General features: G+C 44.0%; 1 protein-coding gene across 12 annotated transcripts in view; it reads right to left on the bottom strand.

Moving 5' to 3' along the window:
* The window catches only part of KIF21A (kinesin family member 21A), a 725,937-nt gene that overhangs the window by 208,690 nt on the left and 495,821 nt on the right, over window positions 1–21,426 (bottom strand). For all 12 annotated transcript variants that reach the window (XM_069229749.1, XM_069229747.1, XM_069229752.1 and 9 more), the window contains one exon: window positions 16,344–16,561. In XM_069229749.1, the coding sequence (XP_069085850.1) occupies window positions 16,344–16,561 (218 nt within the window). The remainder of the gene's footprint in view (window positions 1–16,343; window positions 16,562–21,426) is intronic.

Genomic DNA, 21,426 nt, shown 5'->3' on the forward strand with positions numbered 1-21,426 from the left:
AGTTATTGATGTTCTGGTAGTGCTCAAAAGGTAAAGTCTGATAAGAAATTAATAACATCTTCCACAGAGCCAAGCACAGGTGACAGTTCAATTTAATCATTTTTAGGATGGCAATTTTAATTTTAGTGACAAGGGTGTCCCCCTTGCTGGTTATATTAGATCTCTCAGCAGCTTTGAAACAGCAGACCATGACATCCCTTCTGGGCATCTGTCCACCATATAGGGGGCAAGATACAGCACCATTAAATTGTGAAATTTAGTAGATCTGTCCTAGTTACTTCAGATTCCAAATTTGTTTCAACAAAAGAGAATCAATCTAGTAATAAAAGTGAAAAACCTGAACTTCATATCTATTGCAGTATGGGACTGGCCAGGCCTAGTCCGAGATACCAGGCAAAGCCTCTCCAGAAGGGAGAGATTGGCCTGCACTGTTCCTATTACAGCAGGACCAAGGCTAATTTGCATATGACTAGGCCTTGTCTAGAGTGGCATAGTGGGCAAGAGTAATTACTAGTGGCTGAGATTAGTTTAATTATTTCTCCACAGTTGGACATGCAAAGTGAAGCACATAAGAGACCTTCTGCAACAGTGAGTTAATACTTCAGTAAAATAAAACATCAAACCATTGTCAATGCAAATTACCTTTAATCAGCAATTTATTTTTGACCAATTTGTTACCTTTATTATGGCAAGCTCAGAGGTTAGTTTATGTGGTATTATTAACTATATTTATAAGATTTATTATGTAAAGAAATGATTAAGGAAACGTATTATTCAGTTTTATCATAGAGTGCAGGAAAGCTATGACTACTGAAGCCCAAGGTTCTATTGGTGCTGCATTGGTATTACTGCTCCATCTCATATTAAACATTGTAATTGGTTGCACAATATATGACTTCATGTATATTATTTTTTTTTTTATCATCATCTGAGTTTGTATTAGGCCTAGGCTAGATTTGATACATCACTGTGCACTAAAATGATTTTACTCTCCAGAACATCCATCAAAGTAGCAGACACTTCAATGAAAACAAGGAATTTGCCAAAGAGCAGCCAACAAGTATCATTGGGCCACTTCATACATCTGAAGTAAGTGGGAACTTGGACGTCCTTTATTGTACAAGATGTCTGTAATTATTTGAATTACTGTAAACTCTGCAATTTATTCTAACTAAGAGGCAAGCATGTGTTTAGCTTTGTAAAACTGGGCTTAACTATGCAGACAGATTGCATGTTTACATTAGTAAAAGCCAAAAGAAGAATCCACACTGATGCAGAGGAAACTGGAAGGATAACAATTTTGATATTCATACCAAACAATTAGGATATTATTTTTTAATAGATTGTACCCTTAGCATATCTTTAAGTTTTCAATTTACAGCCCATTACCTGTTGAAAAGAGCATTTCTGTTTGTTTTAATGAATGGGTTACTTACCTTTGAGAAGAACAAGTTACTAACCTTCGGGAACTAATTATCTGGTAGAGACTCTATCTAGCTGGGGATTCCTTACCTTAGAATTCCCTGGCGTCAGCTTTGAATCTGGAATTTTTCTGCTGAGCAGTACCCTGCGTGCGCCGTTTTTCGGATCCACGTGTGTCGTCTTGCTCCGCGTGGCGTAGTTGGAGCAGTCTATGACATCTTGGTCTACATAGACACCACCCTGGCACGCGTATGTCAGTTCTTTTCCACAACTTCCCATGCCAGAAGCAACAATTATTTACTTTTCTTTTTCATTGTTTCAGTACGGGAATAAATTATGAAAAACAATGTGTGTGTGTATATATATATATATATGGAAAATGTCACTTACCCAGTGTACATCTGTTCGTGGCATGTTGCGCTGCAGATTCACATGCTATGCAGATACACATGCTATGCATATTCTGCCATCTAGTGCTGGGCTCAGAGTGTTACAAGTTGTTTTTCTTCGAAGATGTATTTTCGAGTCACAAGATCGAGTGGCTTCTCCTTTTCGGCTCCACTGCGCATGGACATCGACTCCATGTTAGATTGTTTTCACGCAGAGGGTAAGGTAGGCGTGATAGAGTATAAAGAAAAGAGATGTCCATGCAAATGGAATATATATATATATATATATATATATATATATATATATATATACATACATATGAATGTTGAACTTAAACGGCTACAGGCTCCCAACGAGGTGGGAGGGTGCATGTGAATTTGCAGCGGAACATGCCACGAACAGATGTACACTGGCTAAGTGACATTTTCCGTTTGATGGCATGTGTAGCTGCAGATACACATGCTATGCATAGACTACAAAGCAGTTTTACCTCCCATAAGCGGTGGTCAGTCTGTAGGAGTTGAAGTTGTTTGAAATAGTGTTCTTAGTACAGCCTGCCCTACTGTGGCCTGTTGTGTTGCTAACACATCTACACAGTAATGCTTGGAAAATTTATGCGGTGTTGAACAAGTGGCTGCTTTACAGATTTCGGCCATTGGTATGTTTCCTAAGGAAGCCATTGTAGCTCCTTTTTTGCGGGTGGAGTGTGCCTTAAATGTAACTAATAGCTGCCATTTAGCTTTTAGGTAACATGTTTGGATGCATTTTACTATCCATCTAGCCATCCCTTGCTTTGAGATAGGGTTACCAGTATGTGGTTTTTGGAACGTCACAAATAATTGGTTAGTTTTCCTAAATGTTTTAGTTCTATCTATGTAATACATTAGTGCTCTTTCAATGTCTAATGTATGCAGGGCTCTTTCTGCTACAAAGTCTGGCTGTGGGAAGAAGACTGGTAGTTCCACTGTTTGATTGATATGAAACGGTGATATAACCTTTGGGAGAAATTTTGGGTTTGTTCGAAGTACAACTTTATGTTTGTGTACTTGTATGAATGGTTCTTGAATAGTGAAAGCTTGTATTTCACTAACTCTTCTGAATGAACTGATTGTAACTAGGAAGGCAACTTTCCATGTTAGGTATTGAATATGACATGAATGCATAGGTTCAAATGGTGGAGCCATGAGTCGTGTGAGTACTATGTTAAGATTCCATGAAGGCACTGGAAGTGTTCTAGGTGGAATAATGCGTTTTAATTGTTCCATGAAGGCTTTGATAACAGGGACTCTAAATAAAGAGCTGTGTTGTATATTTTGCAAATACGCAGAGACTGCAGTGAGATGTATTTTAATGGACGAGAAGGCTGGATTTGCTTTTTGTAAATGAAGCAAATAACTTACAATGTCTTGTAATGACACTGAAAAAGGGGCAATTTGTTTAGATTGAGAGTAATATACAAATCTCTTCCATTTGTTTGCATAACACTGCCTGGTAGTGGGCATTATTGCCTGTTTAATTACTTACATACATTCAGTTGGTAGTTGTAGATATCCAAAGTCTATGACTTCAGGAGCCAAATCACTAGATTGAGCATTTTGGGATCTGGATGCCTGATCAGTTGTTTGTTTTGGGTTAACAGATCTGGTCTCTTGGGGAGTTTGATATGTGGTCCACTGAGAGATCTAACAGCGTTGTGTACCAGGGTTGACGTGCCCACGTTGGTGCAATAAGTATGAGTTTGTTTTGACGCAGTTTGTTGACTAGAAATGGAATGAGCGGGAGAGGGGGACAAGTGTAAGCAAATACCCCTGACCAATTCAACCATAGAGCATTGCCCTTGGATAGAGGATGTGGGTACCTGGATGCAACGTTTTGGCATTTTGCATTTTCGCTGGTGGCGAATAGGTCTATGTCTGGCGTTCCCCAGTGGTTAAAGTATGTCTGAAGCACTTGGGGATGAATTTCCCACTCGTGTGTTTGTTGATGATCTCGGCTGCGAGTGTCTGCCAATTGGTTGTGTATCCCTGGAATGTATTGTACTACTAGGTGAATGTTGTTGTGGATTGTCCAAGGCCAAATCTTTTGGGTTAGGAGGGACAGTTGAGATGAATGGGTCCCTCCTTGTTTGTTTAGGTAATACATTGTTGTCATGTTGTATGTTTTCATAAAGACGTTCTTGTGAGTGAGAAGAGGCTGAAAAGGTTTGAGTGCTAGGAATACGGCTAGTAATTGTAGGTGATTTATGTGAAATAGTTTGTGTTTGGTGTCCCATTGTCCTTGAATGTTGTGATTGTCGAGGTGTGCCCCCCATCCAATCATTGATGCATCTGTTTTAAGTATGGTGTGAGGCACAGGGTCTTGAAAAGGCCGCCCTTTGTTTAGATTTGTGGAATTCCACCACTGAAGTGATATGCATGTTTGGCGGGTTATCAACACTAGATCTTGGAGTTGACCCTGTGCCTGGGACCACTGCTGTGCGAGGCACTGTTGTAAAGGCTGCATGTGTTAACTTTGCATTTGGGATAATGGCGATGCATGATGCCCTCATGCCTAACAGTTTCATTACGAATTTGACTGTGTACTGTTGGTCTGGCTGAATTTGTGCTAATACATTGTGAAATGCTTGCACTCTTTGTGGACTTGGACTTGCAAGTGCTGTTTGTGTATTCAGCGTGGCTCCTAGATACTGCTGAATTTGCACAGGTTGTAGGTGGGATTTTTGGTAGTTTATGGAGAACCCTAGGGTGTGCAGGGTTTGTATTACATAGTGTGTATGATTTTGGCACTGTGTATGACTGGTGGACTTTATTAGCCAATCGTCGAGATATGGGAAGACATTAATGTGTTGTCTTCTTAGGTAGGCGGCTACCACTGCCAAACATTTTGTAAAAACTCCGGGAGCTGTTGTTATCCCGAAGGGTAACACTTTCAACTGGTAATGTTTTCCTAGAATTACAAACCTGAGATATTTTCTGTGCGCTGGATGGATGGGTATGTGAAAATATGCATCCTTGCGGTCTAATGTTGCCATGGAATCTTGCTGCTGTAGCAGTGGGACCACATCCTGTAGTGTTACAATATGAAAGTGTTCTGACAGGATGTAAAGATTGAGAGTTCTGAGATCTAATATTGGTCTTAAGGTTCCATCTTTTTTGGGGATGAGGAAGTACAGTGAGTAAACCCCTGTTCCTATATGATGTTGTGATACAAGCTCTATGGCTTGTTTGAGTAACAGTGATTTCACTTCTTCTTGCAACATTGAGATATGTTAGGAGGAGAGATTGTGTGGTTTTGGAGGTATATTTGGGGGAATTTGTGTTAATTCTATGCAATAACCATTGCGGATAATAGATAACACCCAGTTGTCGGTTGTAATGGGTAGCCAATTGTTGTGGAACCTTTGCAGTCTTCCCCCCACAGGTGAGGTGTGAGATGGAAAGAGATGGAGTAAGACACTGTTTTGGCTGTGAGGCTTGTTTTGCTGGCTGGTATTTTCCCCTACTTCTGGGGAATTGGCCTCTGTAATTACGTTTAAACACACCTCATTGCAATTGAGTTTGGTAGGTTGGCTTTGATTGTGAAGTGGATGCCTCAGGTGTTTGTACTCTAAAACCACCTCTGTATTGGGGTTTCCGAAAGGATCCCCTGTATTGTGTTGCATACAAAGCACCCATGCCTTTAGCGGTGTCCGAGTCCTTCTTCATTTTCTCAATAGCCATATCTACTTCAGGGCCAAAAAGCTGTTTTTGACTGAACATGTTAAGGGCTGCCTGTTGAATTTCAGGCTTAAACCCTGAAGCCGAAGCCATGTGTGTCTCCGTATAGTAACAGCAGTATTAATTGTTCTAGCTGCTGTGTCTGCTGAATCTAGGGTTGATCTAATACGGTTATTAGTAATAGCCTGCCCTTCCTCGACTATTTATTGTGCCCTTTTTTGTTGGGCTTTGGGGAGATGTTGTATGATATCCTTCATTTCGTCCCAGTGGGCCTTATCATACCTAGCCAATAGTGCTTTGGAGCTGGCTATCCTCCACTGGTTGGCTGTTTGCGATGCTACTCTTTTGCCAGCAGCATAAAATTTCCTGCTCTCCTTGTCTGGTGGTGGTGCATCACCAGATGACTGAGAGTTGGCTCTCTTCCTGGCCGCACTAACAACTACAGAATCAGGAGGCAGCTGTTGTGTAATGAATGCTGTATCAGAGGGAGGTGGTTTATACTTTTTCTCCACTCTGGGAGTAATTATCCTGGCTTTGACTGGCTCTTGAAATATCTGATGTGCAAGCTTTAACATGCCTGGAAGCATGGGAAGGGACTGGTAGGTAGTGTGAGTGGAGGATAATGTGTTGAAGAGAAAATCATCCACCAAGGGCTCGGTGTGCATGGCGACATTGTGGTATGATGCCGCCCTAACCATAACCTGAGTGTATCCGGTGCTATCTTCTGGTGGTGATGGTTTGGAAGGATAGCAGTCTGGGCTGTTGTCAGGAACGGGATCTGGATCATAGAGATCCCATGGATCCACATTGTCTTGTGAATCGAAAGAATGTGCATGAGACTGTACAGGTGTGGGAGTAATAGGTAGAGAGACAAGCAGGTGAGGAGAATGAGGAGGAGGTGAAGATTGTGGAGGTGGAGTTTTTAGTTTAGGCCTTGGCACTTTAGCTGGTGGCTGAGCAGTGCCCAATTGTTCGTGAAAGGCCAGCTTCCTCTTAGGCTTCAGAGGAGGTGCAGTTATGATCTTGCCAGTGTCTTTGTGAATGTGAATTCTGGCCTGCCTTTCATCAATGTCCTACATTTGTTTGTGTTCCTCTGGAAATTTATGGCTTTCTTTAAGCACTTTGGAAAGTCCATGCTCCTCCGTATAAACTGGCCTTTTCGGCTCAGAAGATGTTTCTTCGGGATCGAAAGGCTGGGAGTGGATGTTGGCCTCGGCTCCGAAAGCGATTTTCGTGGTTTTGACTTGAGGGTTCGATGTCTGCTAGCTTCGGAGCCAGTGCCTTGGCTCGAGTCCGAAGGCTTCGGTGGTGTGGCCTTTTTTGGTGCCGAAGTTGTTGCTTGGTCACCGAGGATCTTTTTGCAGGTCGAGCCATGGTCTTCCGGCAGTGGCGTTCCCAAGGCCTTATGTTTGGGCTTTGATGGGATAGGGGCAGGCGTACTCACTTGCTGTCCTGCCATGACCGGTCTGTCCTCCTCGGAGTCGGACCCTCAGATCGAGACCGCAGTGTGCTCGATCTCCTCTTCCTCGGCGTTGAGACGTTCTGTGCTCTTTGACGTCATCTCCAGTCTCTGTACTCTTCTGTCTCAGAGAGTTTTCTTCAAATGGAAGGATCTGCAGGCCTCACAATTTTCACCTCAATGGTCTGGGGAGAGACAGAGATTACAGACGAGATGTTGGTCTGTATATGGGAATTTGGCATGGCAACGAGGACAAAAGCGGAATGGGGTCCAGTCCATGAGGCTTCCAAGTGGTCGGCCGACCAGGCCCAAGTTGGGTGCGAGTGCCCCGAAGGGCGAGTAAAGATGTTTGATCCGACGGTACCAAAGTGTCGATGAGAGACGTTACGCGATCGAAACAATACCGACAAGAATTAACGAGTTATAGAACTCTTCTGACTCGACCTATCGGAGCGAAAAGAAACATGTCCGAACCCAATGGCGGAAAGAAAACAATCTAACTTGGAGTCGATGCCCATGCGCAATGGAGCCAAAAAGGAGGAGTCACTCAATCCCGTGACTCAAAAATACTTCTTCGAAGAAAAACAACTTGTAACACTTCGAGCCCAACACTAGATGGCAGAATATGCATAGCTTGTGTATCTGCATCTACACATGCCATCGAATATATATTCATTCATTCATTTTTCTTCATTGTATTCATTCATTGTATTTTACATTTATTGTGTTTCTTTAATTGAACTGACTGATATGAGTTGTTTCCAATATCACATGGTATATAAAGAGGGCCAAAATGGCGGCCCGTGGGTTGATGAAGGCGGTAACGCCGAAACGCGTTCCTGTTTTGTGATATATATATATATATATATATATATATATTCCCCGCAGACCTGGGAGGCCTGAGTGGGTGTAAAGAATCTAAAGCTAGTTAGAGTCGCTACCAGATAATTTGTTAGCCAAGAGAGCCGTAACTTCCTCGGGGAGCAAAACCAAATGATCCCCCATCAGCCGTTCTTTTATCAGAGGGATAGAAGGAGGGAAAGACTGGAAGGGAAGGGAATAGCCCTTCCGTATGATCTGCAAGACCCAATTGCCGTTGTGATGGATTGCCAGTGAGGGAGATGAAACTGAATCCTCCCTCCAACTGGACGGACATGGTCTTGCAGAACCACACTAGGAGGGCTTGGCTGCTGTGGAGGGGGCTGTGTGGTGGCCGACCTCTGGCCAGACCCCCTGGGTCTGAGGGTACCATGACCACGTCCTTGCACGGGATGTTGTGAAGCCGGAGGACAGTGGCTAAGTTCTGGCTGGCGTGGTGCTGCACCCCTTCCGAAGCCTCAAAAGAGACAAAAGACAGACTGCTGATGAGCTGCTGCAGAGAGGCCCAAGGATCTGACCGTAGCTCGAGAATCCTTGAACCTCTCAAGCGTGGAGTCTGCCTTCTCACCAAAAAGGTGAGAGCCATAAAAAGGCATGTCCAACAAACTCTACTGGACACCCCCTGAAAAGCCAGTAGAATGAAGCCAGGCGTGGCGCCGCAGTTGACGCAATGGCTCTGATAGTAATCTTGACTGCATCTCTCTCAACCTTGAAAGCTTGAGACAGAGTGTCCTCTATGCCCTCCGGGACCTGGGGCAGCACCTGTGCCACTGTATCCCATAAAGTATGGAAAAACGGCCCAATAGGCAAGAGGTGTTTACTGACCTCAATGCCAGGCTGGAGGAACAAACAACTTCTTTCCAAGTTGGTCCAGCCTCTTGGATTCCCTATCCGGATGGGCGGAAGGGAAGGCCCCACGAAGCTCTCCGGGCTGGGGTGTTGGGTGAGGAAACTAGGGTCATTTGGAGCAGGTCTATGGCGGTGGCCGACTGTCCTATTCACAGAAGCCCCTGTGCTGGGTTTGGACCATGTTCCAAGAAGGATGTCCGTTAGGGCTTTATTAAAGGGTAACATCTGCTCCGATGTAGTCACCCCTGGCTGAAGCACCTTTGTCAGGATATTCGTCCTGACTGGCACCGTGGGCAAGTCTAGGTCCAAGACCTCAGCTGCCCTCCACACCACCATAGCATAAGAAGCACCCTCTACCGTAGCCACATTCGGAGAGTGCATGCCAATATCTGGAGAAGTATCCAGTCCACTGGATTCCCCTAGATCCTCATACCAGTCCTGTTCTTGCTCCAGTTCACACTCCAAAGGGTCATCAGACCCCCTCCCACTCCTCTCCTATGCCTGGCTGGTCAAAGTAAGCCTCAGGCAATGATCTGGGCCTGATCGGCGCCCTTGAAGTGGGAGTTGTACAACGTCGCTCTGGCTCATCCGGAATGAGGATGGGGCTACCACCAGTGAGTGCCGGGGGCTGAGGAAGTCTCAACATTGGACCTGACGCCGGAGGAGGTCGACTGTGTGGGACCGGCACTGGTCCGGATCCGCTGTCGGATGCTGGGGTCACCAACGGCGTCAAGGCCGAAGCCGTCGAATCCGATGGGGCCTCTGCTGACCCCGCGGGCCCGAAGACCCACCTGAGGGTGCAGCCCGCTCAAAAACAAGGCACATAGCCTCATAAAATTCTTTAATTTGAGCGGGGGTTGCTCCGGTCCTTGGAAAAGGGGGAAGACGCGGAGTTGGCCCTGGCGACGGCTCAGCGGAACCGTGCTCAGAAAGTCGATGCTTCCTCAATGCCTCGTCGGCCGACAGGCATGGCGAAGTCGAAGTCTGCTAGGACTACTTCTTCTTTTTGTGCCTCTTACCTGAATGCCCTGATTACCTTGAATGCGAAGAAGAGGACTTGGGGCTCTGGGAGCAGTGCTGCGACCTCCTCTTACTGCAGGACCGTGACCTCCTCAGAGTCACGCCGACAGAAGATGGCTGTCAGACGGCCAGAAGTTTGAGGGATCTCTCCCACAAGGCCTTCAGAGCCATGGCCCCACAGTTGGAACATAACGTCGAATCGTGGTCCTTCTCAAGACACCAGAGACACTCTGTGCGGATCTGTGACCGACATGGTGCGATGACATGCACCACACGGCTTGAATCCCGTCTTTCTCGAAGACACCCCAAACAATCAAGAAAAAAGCCTCGACAAACATTGAAGAAAAAGGGTAGCTCTTCCTGGATCTGAGCTCAACCAGCACGGAAGGAAAAGAACTGACGTACGCACGCAGGAGTGGTGCCTATATAGAAAACCGTGACATCATAGACTGCTCCAACGACGCTGATGCCACCCGCCGGCGCGTGCAGGGTACTGCTCAGCAGAAAAATTCCAGATTCGAATAGGACGCCAGGGAATTCTAAGGTAAGGAATTTGTAGCTAGAAGAAGTCTGTATCAGATCAGTCTTTCTGGTACTCTACCCAGAGGTCCGTCACCTACAGAATATTCCCTAGGTGACACAAAGGATCCTGAAACTTTTTAGCAATGCTCCTAATGACTTCTAGGTGGCGTTGTGCTGCACCGCATTAGCTCCATACCACCCTGAAAATGTCAGAATGGAGCCACATATAAGTGCCACCACTGATGTCCACTTCTTGCTTGACTGCAATGTGCTGATTCCGAAAATAGGAGCTTTTCATATGTTAAAAAGAGGCCACCCCACAGAACAGGAAGATGAGAATAAAGTGAGAAATCTGTGGTTAGATATGCATTTCCATCAGAAAGAGCTTTACAAAATAACTTTATCTTGGATGGATACTTCTAATCGCACACTTCTCATTCTAGAATAGATACCACAGCAGTACCTCCTAAAGGAGAAGGGTGTGTTGAGTGACCTCAGACCAAATATTCCTGCAGGTCTGAACAGCAAAATGCCCTTCCCATTGGACTGGGTTGTAAAGGCAGTTGTACTTTGTGAACATGTGCACGGACGCCCATGTTGCAGCCTGAAGTACAGGCATTCCACACATCAATGCAGTGATAGAAGCCTTAGCTCTCATGTAATCGGCACTCAGTCTTTCCAAAAGGTTCTTTTTGGCCGGTTATTAGAAGATCTTAACATATACTATCAACCTCGACAGATTCCTCTTCCCCACAGTCAATCCTTTCTTCACTGTGGAGAATCTCACAAATAGCTGATCATCCACCTTATGTTGGGGTCTAAACAATGAAGCCTCTCCTCCTCTTTTGAGGGTGTGAAGTGGGGGTTAAGAACGCAGGGAGAGTGATGGATTACCAAACTTGGAAAGGTGCCTTTCAGCAAGAAGGTTGGCAGAGTCCTCGTTCTTAGCACCAGTCCCGAAACAAATGGTGTATGGCAGTTGTACAAGTGGTGACTGAAGTTCACTCCTGCGATGAGCTGAAGTGACTGCAATGGGGAAGACTAAGATCAGAGGAGGGAACAAGCAGCTGTGCTTTGGGCCAAAGGCAATACACATGAGAAATGTCAAGACCAAGGGTGACATCACATGCAGTTTGGTAGAAAATATGTGTATAATACCTTTGATAAACTACATCACAATAGGTGATTCAAAGAATGACGGCTGGTCTACCCAACGCAAAAAAGCAGACATGGCCAACACAAAACATTGAACAGAGCACACTGCAAAACCTTGCTGGGCCAAAGATGAAACAAACATTCAACAGTTGCTGACTCCACACCAGGCCATAAATTTGTCCTAGCACCCGGAATTAAGGGCCTTCATAGACAGACACCTGGCAGCAAAGATTATATCCATAACCTTGGGTAGTAAATTGAGTACAGTCAACGGTCGCTGATCAATCTCCGCGGATGTGAGTGTAGATTGCACAGGTTTGGGTGTAGAACCCTGTCTTGCTCCTGCAACAGAATATGCTCCTGAAGTGGCAATCTGATCAGGGAATATATACTCATGCTCAGACATTTTAGGTACCAAACTCTACTTGCCCCATCAGGAGCCAATGGGGCAGCTTATGCCTGGTCATTCCTGATCTTTTGTAGAGCTCAGGGCTGGAGAGGCAGAGGTGGAAAGGCACTGAAGAGTCTTGTGCTTCACTCCAGCCGGAATGCACCTTCTAGGGAGACTTTTTGCTGGAACTCCATTAAGCAAAGGTTTTGATACTGCACACACTCACAGCTGGTTAAAAGATCTTGCCAGGGTAACTCGTCCCAACCAACTGTTGGAAGATGCCATGCACCACCTCATTATGTAGACACCATTGGTAACCCGCTAGGCATCGGCGGAAGAGCACACCCGACCTTATATTCAAGGATCCCACTAGGTGGTTTACAATCGGGGAGATGCCCTGATATATCAGCTAACGCCAGTGTTGTAGAGCCTCTTGGCAAACGACCCAGGACCCTACTCCGCCCTGCTTGTTGCAGTACCACAAGGCTGTGTTGTTGTTCGTGAGGACCTCTACTAGCCTCTCCTTGATGGACAGTAGCAAGGCCTTCAGTGCCAGACGAATGGCCCACAACTCCAACAAATTGTTATGAAGTTGAGTTTCTGCTTGAGACCAGAGTCCCTTGATCTCAATCTGTGCCAGATGACTGTGCCAACCCAGCAATGATGCATCCAGCACCACTGTCAGTTCTGAGTGGAGAAGGAAGAGGGGTCTTTGGCTGGCTAAATTGTGGTTAGGAAGCCACCACACCAGATCGAGTGTAGTAATCTAAGAAACCTGGATGGCATTTGATAGGTTTCCCTAGTGTTGGTCCCACTGGGACTTCACAATCCACTGCAGAGCTTGCACATGCCACCTGATGTAGTCTAAAACAAGGATGCAGGAAGATAACTGGCCAAAGAAGCCTCAGATCTGTTCTCACTGAGCTCCACGACTGAAACTGAAACATCAGGCTCATAGTCCAAATGTCCTTGATTCATTGTGATGGAGGAAAGACCATTAACTGTACTGTATCCAGGACAGTTCAAATTAAAGGAAGCCTCTACTAAGGGATTAGGTGTGACTTCCGCTCATTGATAGTGGACACAATGATGCTAAGAGGTTTGCTGTCATCTGGACGTGGTCTACAAATGACTGAGGAGAGCCTGTCTTCAACAGTCAGTCCCCTAGGTATTTGAAGATTGGTATACCTGATCTCCAAAGATGGGCACGGACCACCACCATTACCTTTGCGAAAACACCAAAGGGGCACTGATGAGGGCAAAGACAAGCATGGCAAACTGAAAATGTTCCTGGCCTACCATGAAGTGTAGTTAATGTTTGTGGCTCTGCAAGACAGGTAGATGAAAACACAAGTCCTGCAGGTTCAAGGCAACCATCTACTCACTGAGATCCAGGGCAGACCGAACCTGGGCTAGCATGAGCATTTTGAATGGATTTCTTCCGTAAGAAGGCTTTTAGATAACATAAATCTAAAATAGGACGAAACCCTGCCTCCTTCTTAGGTATGAGAAACTAGCAACCCACTCCTATTTTCGAGTTTGGAACCCTCTTGATGGCTTATTTGGAGAGCAAAACTTACACTTCTTGTAACAGAATGCACAAGAGTATTCCCATGAGATCTGCTCTTGTGCGGGGGAAGATTGGGCAAAAATGAAGGGTAGGATATAGTCATTCTGAAAAATCTAGAGGATTCATCTGTTGGACATGATGGGTTGCCACCCTGGGAGAAGAATACTGGATTCCGCCTCCCAACAGGTGGTTGTGCACTACTAAAGACATGCTAAAATTACTTGAAAGCTGTTGCCACGAGGGAGGGGGACTAGGAAGACAGATGCCCTTTATGGCCTGCACGTTGTCTGCCTGATTTTGTCACCTGCCTTAAAAGGACTGGGGCGATTGAAGCACAGGTAAGGGAGACTGACATTGCCTATAGACCAGACCCCTAGAATAGCCTCTGAATTTCCAGAAATGATGTGGATACTCTTAGGCAGGGGTCAAGAGACAAAGGGATGGTGCTGTGTCCTTCTTTTTAAAAAGCATTCAAAAACAGAGTTGGCTTTTTTGCCAAACAGGCATGAGCCATAGAAAGGCATGTCCATGGAGGAGGTCTGTATGTCTCCATAGAATCCTGTGGAGCGCATCCATGCATGGCAGTTGAGTACCACATTAGTACCAACAATCAGTAGTATCAAGGTCAGCATGAGTCATGTAGTTAGTTGCATCTTCACCGTGCTGAATGGTTTGAGACAGTGGTGCCGTAAGGTCTCCTGGGGGCACTGGCAATCTCTCCCTGGCCATGTACCAGAAGGCATGTGTATATTGACCCAACAAAAACTGTACTGACTGACCGTAATGCCAGGCTGGCCGAAGAGGATATTTGTTTTCCTAATGCCTCAATCCTCTTTACATGTGGGAGAGTTGGTGGGAAAGAGTCAGACTTTACCTTATTAGTTGAAGCCTGAACCACCAGACTTTCAGGAGTAGGGTGTTTCAAGAGGAAATCTGGTTTGCTAGGTCCTGGTCTATGACTTCTGGCCACATGCATATTCACTGGCAGGTGAGAAGAGGTCTTTGAACAAGTGACCATGAAAGTTTCAGTGAAGGACTAAGTGAATGGGAGCAGAGGCTCCGATGTGGCTGGCCCAGGCTGCAAGATTTACGTAAGGACGTTTGTCTTAACCTCAATGGAGGATAGCTATAAGTCCAAGACCTTATCTGCATGTTGCATTACCAATGCAAATGAGGCTTGTTCTTCCACTGGAGGGTAAAAACAGTGAGTTCAACCCTGTACCAGGAGAGGTACAAAGTCCACTGGCCTCTTGTAAGTCCATGAAAAATTATCATAATAAAGGAGGGATAAATCATCCTCATTTCCTCCATTATCTCTAGGTGGACGAAGGATATGATCAGAACCTGAGCTGAAATGACAGTGGAGCCTCTAAGGGTGCATCCGTTCTAAAAGAGGGCTAGGATTGGAATCAGGTCATCGGGTGACTGACTGCATTTTCATAATTGTATTGCTGTACATCAGTCGACATTGTGTTGAGGTCGGTTCAAGGTCAGCCATTGAAACCAGTAATGGACCAATTACAAGTGCTGGCAACATGAGTACCGGCGTTTATAGAGGAAAAACCGATTCAGGTCATGGCTCTGACATGGAGTCAGAGCTGGTTTAGAGCCATGACAAGCGGTCAGTCAGCACCAAAGACCTGTGGTAATCTGACTTGACGGCACCTGTGGATCCTTGGGGACCGAAAGTGCACCAGAGGAAGATGAAAGAGTGCCAAATATCCACAGCTTGGTCTCCTTAAGGGCTTTGATTTGTTTCAGAGTCACTGATGGCCCAGAAAATTCAGGTCACACCAGGACCAACTGGGAAATTAGATCCTAAAATGGAGATCCACAAGGAGACAGACTGGCATCTTGATGCCCTCATACATTGCCTTTACATTGAGAGTGGCAGGATCTGGTTAAGTCCCACTTCCCCTGCTTCCGTTTATGTTTGGACTTATCGGAGAACTTTAACCACAAAGTTGACCTCTTTCAGGAAAAACCTTAGGAGACCTCCTGCAGGAGCAACCTTAGGAATGGAAGAAGGTCCCATCTTTGACTTGTAGCATGACTGAGATTTACACAAGGCCATAAGTAGTACTTACGTTCGATGACGTGGTTTGACCCCTGTAGTTTTAGGAGCAGACATCATTCCCTAGCATGCTGGATTTTGTCAGGAGAACACCAGATGGCCAGTAAATTGGGAGTCGAGCTCAGGCTCCCCATCCAAAAGGACAAAAAGAAAAGATTTGATGTCAGTGTGCAGGGGTGGCATTTATGTGCTTCACCACTCCATCATGTCCAGGGTACTACAGAACTAGCATGGTGCCCTATGGCACAACCCAGAGGCAAGCAGAAGCACTGCTAAAAGGTTTCTAGGTCCAATCTAGGGTCTGGCGAACATTACAAAGGTAAGGAATCTGCAGTTAGAATTATCCATCAGAAACATTACTACTGAATTTCAGTTGTATAACATAATAACATATGCCATCACTCAATCTGAGAGGTAATGTTAATAAAAAGAAATTCACACTATTTTGTATACTTTAATAGTTATTCTAAATGTTAGTGGCAACTACCCGAATTTCCATTATATGGGTGCAATGTCAAGTAATCCAGCAATTTCGCATTAGGCTTGTTTTACAAAATTCCCCAAATTACACTACTGAGACATTTTGGTTGATTGCAAACCGTTCGCCAAAATGTCTGCACAAATGCAAAAGAACATCACAAACTATCAGAACTCATGTTGCTGCTGTTTGGAGAGCTTGAGTTTTGCTGCTATTATTTTTGCAAAATGTGGCCTTGGGTCCAAAATGGATGCAAGGACACATTGCACACAAGAAGTGTCAATTCTTAATTTTTCATTCTACATAATTAGGAGTAATTTTTAATACTTTTTCTGAAATTTTGAGAAACCAAATGAGCACAATTCTAGCGGCAACATACACAAAAGCTAATTTTCTAGTTTAGTGAGCCCAAACTTACATGCTTCCAATTTTAGATGGCAAACTGGAAGGTAGAGCAGCAGGCTCCTTTTCTCTAGTGGAAATATCTGTTGTTTCATTGTGCAGTGCAGTTTCCTGAACTTCCTCAACAGGTGCAAGATGACCAGGTAAAACGGTATCCCCTGAACCAATATCTGTGGTAGAATCATTATTATCAGCATAAAGCAACTCCATCTGTGTAGTAGTCCGCCTGCGTGCCTACATACAAAAGAGAAAAACATTATTTTTTTAAAAGAGCAGCTCTTACTTTAGATTTATTACGTTGTTATGCATGACTTCAGCAGAAAGACTATAGTTTATATCAGATTCTAAACATGGTAACTCACAGCTATGATGTATTGACAGCAGATAACAAAACTTGTTACCCACTGTTGCTAAGGCCCTCCTTGCTAAGTCCCTGCTAAGGCCTTCGGGGCCTCCCTAAAGGCCTGTCAGTGTAGTGCTTCTCATCTGCTTTGACTAAAAGCAGAAAGCACAGCTTAGGAAGGAAGGAAGGTGATGGGGGTTTGTTACAGATGGTAGGTAAGTTTTTATTCACATCTGTGTCACGGAGGAGAGGCCATGTTATGTATGGATCCCCCATTACTCCTCTACCCTGAGTAGCAGCTGAATCAGAGGTTAGGATGTTGGAGGCCATACATAACATAATCAATGGGTAACAAGTAAATTACATGAAACTGAACACTATTAAAACTTGGCTTTACTGTATTATGCCTTTTTTTCTAGATGGGATGTAATAAGCAGAAACAAAATATTTATGGCAACAAGCTTAGATACTTATAGAAAAGAAAGAATATCTGCATGTTTCTACAATTTCAGAGTTACACCTTTTAAAAAAATGACTTGCACTAAACTGATTCTAACACTTTTTTCAACACATATCTATCGGCTTTTCAGTGTGTTTAATTTTGCTCTAGAAATTTTATTTATACTTCATGTTTGAGAACATGCTATTCTCTTTTATTAGCATAAAACGCCGCTATCTGCTCTCTGTATATGACCTCCTTGGTGGTTTTCAATATCGTTATAATGTAAGATGGGAAGACCTTCAGCTCACACATTACAGATACAATTGCTTGTTTTTATCAGAACCTCCACTTGCACTCCAAACAAGGAAGAAATTTCAGCTGCAGCATACATGGGCAAAATGCTATGTACAACAAACAATATAGATATATTTCAATACCACTGTTAGCCTTGGCCCTCAAATGTTTATAAAGCCTTGGCCCTTTAAGTAGCGCACTTATGGTACATTCTAGTTTGAATTCCCAGTACCCTTTTTTCACTTTATTGTTTTTTTTCATAGAATCTAGCCAATATTTTTGGAACCCAAGAGGGAGTAAGGTGTACTATGTGTGTTCTACCCAGGGACAATTCGATGTTTCAGTCACTTTAAGAAGTCCATCAATGTAAATATATATATATATATATATATATATATATAATGTCACTTACCCAGTGTACATCTGTTTGTGGCATGAGACGCTGCAGATTCACATGCTGTGCGTTATCCTGCCATCTAGTGTTGGGCTCGGAGTGTTACAAGTTGTTTTTCTTCGAAGAAGTCTTTTTGAGTCATGTGACCAAGTGACTCCTCCCTTTCAGTTCCATTGCGCATGGGCGTCGACTCCATCTTAGATTGTTTTCCCCGCAGAGGGTGAGGTAGGAGTTGTGAGTATACTAGAGGTGCCCATGCAATGGAGTAGTAATGTATGTACCTAATGTGTATTAAAACAATATTTATTTATTTACATATTTACAATTTTCATGCAACTATAAAACGGCTACAGGCTACCGGGGAGGTGGGAGGGCGCATGTGAATCTGCAGCGTCTCATGCCACGAACAGATGTACACTGGGTAAGTGACATTTTCCGTTCGGTGACATGTGTAGCTGCAGATACACATGCTGTGCATAGACTACTAAGCAGTAATCCCCCCAAAAAGCGGTGGTTTAGCCTGTAGGAGTTGAAGTTGTCTGAAATAATGTTCTTAATACAGCCTGTCCTACTGTGGCTTGTTGTGTTGCTAACACATCTACACAGTAATGCTTAGTAAATGTATGAGGCGTAGACCAGGTGCTGCCTTACAAATTTCTGTCATTGGTATATTCCCAAGAAAAGCCATTGTGGCTCCTTTCTTTCTAGTGGAATGTGCTCTTGGTGTAATAGGTAATACTCTTTTTGCTTTAATGTAGCAAGTTTGAATACATTTAACTATCCATCTGGCAATGCCTTGTTTGGATATAGGGTTACCTGCATGAGGTTTTTGGAACGCTACAAACAATTGTTTTGTTTTGCGAAATTGTTTCGTTCTGTCAATGTAATACATTAGTGCTCCTTTGATGCCTAATGTATGTAAAGCTCTTTCAGCTACTGAGTCTGGTTGTGGGAAGAAGACTGGGAATTCCACAGTTTGGTTTAGATGGAATGGTGATATGACCTTTGGTAATAATTTTGGATTTGTACGGCGAACCACTTTATGTTTATGTATTTGTATAAAGGGTTCTTGAATAGTAAATGCTTGTATTTCACTCACTCTTCTAAGTGATGTGATGGCTATTAGAAAGGCTACTTCCCAAGTCAGATATTGGATTTGACAAGAATGCATGGGTTCGAATGGTGGGCCCATTAGTCGTGTTAATACAATATTAAGGTTCCACGAAGGTACTGGTGGTGTCCTTGGGGGTATGATTCTTTTTAGTACCTCCATAAATGCTTTAATGACTGGGATTCTAAAAAGTGATGTTGTATGTGTAATCTGCAGATAGGCAGATATTGCAGTGAGATGGATTTTAATGGAAGAGAATGCTAGATTAGACTTTTGTAAGTGTAATAGATAGTTAACAATGTCTTTTGTGGAGGCATGTAGTGGTTGAATTTGATTAGTGTGGCAGTAGCAAACAAATATTTTCCATTTGTTTGCTTAACAATGTCTTGTTGTAGGTTTTCTCGCTTTTTTTATGACCTCCATTCACTCTCGTGCAAGATTTAAATGTCCGAATTCTAAGACTTCAGGAGCCAGATTGCTAGATTGAGCGATGCTGGATTCGGGTGTCTGATCTGTTGTTTGTGTTGTGTTAACAGATCTGGCCTGTTTGGTAGTTTGATGTGAGGTACTCCTGATAAGTCCAACAGTGTTGTGTACCACGGTTGGTGAGCCCAGGTTGGTGCTATGAGTATTAGTTTGAGTTTGTTTTGACTTAGTTTGTTGACCAGATAAGGAATGAGTGGGAGAGGGGGAAAAGCGTAAGCAAATATCCCTGACCAGTTGATCGATTGAGCATTGCCCTTGGACTGAGGGTGTGGTTACCTGGATGCGAAGTTTTGGCATTTTGCGTTTTCTTTTGTTGCGAATAGGTCTATGTTTGGTGTTCCCCAGCTGTGGAAGTGATTCTGTAGGATCTGGGGATGTATTTCCCATTCGTAAGTTTGCTGGTGATCTCGAGTGAGATTGTCGGCTAACTGATTTTGAATGCCAGGTATGTATTGTGCTATTAGGCGAATGTGGTTGTGAATTGCCCAATGCCAAATCTTTTATGCTAAGAGACACCGTTGTGACGAGTGTGTCCCCCCTTGTTTGTTGAGATAGTACATTGTTGTCTGTCTTGACAAGAATGTGTTTGTGGGCTACTAGTGGCTGAAACGCTTTTAGTGCTAGAAAAAACGCTAGCAGTTCCAAGTGATTTATGTGAAGTTGTTTTTGTTGATTGTCCCATTGACCCTGTATGCTGTGATTGTTGAGGTGTGCTCCCCACCCAACCATGGAAGCATCTGTTGTGATAATATCTTGAGGCACTGGGTCTTGGAATGGCCACCCTTTGTTTAAATTTATAGTGTTCCACCACTGAAACGAGGAATGTGTCTATCAACACTAGATCTTGAAGTTGACCCTGTGCTTGTGTCCATTGTTTTGCTAGGCACTGTTCTAAGGGCTGCATGTGTAATCTTGCATTTGGGACAATGGCTATGCATGAGGACATCATGCCTAGTAGTTTCATTACAAACTTTACAGAGTAATGTTGGTTTGGTTGTATGCTTGAACTTACATTTTGGAACGATTGGACTCTTTGTGGACTTGGAATGGCAATTGCCCTTTGTGTGTTGAGTGTTGCGCCCAAGTATTGTTGTATTTGGGCTGGTTGCAGATGTGACTTTTTGTAATTTATAGAGAACCCCAGTTTGTGTAGAGTTTCCATGACGTATTGTGTGTGGAGAAGACACTGTTGTTGAGTGTTGGTTTTTATCAGCCAGTCGTCTAAATATGGAAATATGTGCTGTCTCCGTATGTGAGCGGCTACTACTGCTAGGCATTTTGTGAATACCCTGGGGGCTGTTGTTATTCCGAACGGTAGTACTTTGAATTGATAGTGCATGCCGTGCATTACAAACCTTAAGTATTTTCTGTGAGAAGGATGGATAGGTATGTGGAAATACACATCCTTGAGATCCAATGTTGTCATGTATTCCTCTTGTTTTAAAAAGGGAACTACGTCTTGAAGTGTTACCATGTGGAAATGGTCTGATTTGATGAAGAGATTCAGTGTTCTGAGATCTAAGATAGGTCTTAACGTTTTGTCCTTTTTTGGAATCAAGAAATATAGTGAGTAGACGCCTGTCCCTTTTTGATGATTGGGTACGAGCTCTATTGCTTGTTTTTGTAGCAGTGCTTGGACCTCTATTTGTAATAGGTCTAAGTGTTGTTGCCACAGTCTGTGTGTTTTGGGTGGCACATCTGGAGGGAATGTTGTGAATTCTATGCAATAACCATGTAGGATAATTGATAGGACCCATGCGTCTGTGGTAATGTGTGTCCAGTTTTGGTAGTATGTGGTTAGCCCCCCCCACTGGTGACAAGTGTTGGGGTGTTGTGACATTGAAGTCACTGCTTGGTTTGGTTGGTTGGAATTTTCCCTTTCCTTTTGGGAATTGTCCTCTATAGCAGTGGTTCCCAAACATTTTCGACCCACGGCTCCCTTGATCTATTGGCCACTGGCTGCGGCTCCCCATTATGTTACTTTTTGTTGGCGGGTGGGGGATGTAAGCCTGGCCTAGGGAGTACATCC

Source organism: Pleurodeles waltl, chromosome 4_1, assembly GCF_031143425.1.
Source record: "Pleurodeles waltl isolate 20211129_DDA chromosome 4_1, aPleWal1.hap1.20221129, whole genome shotgun sequence".
Taxonomy (NCBI): domain Eukaryota; kingdom Metazoa; phylum Chordata; class Amphibia; order Caudata; family Salamandridae; genus Pleurodeles; species Pleurodeles waltl.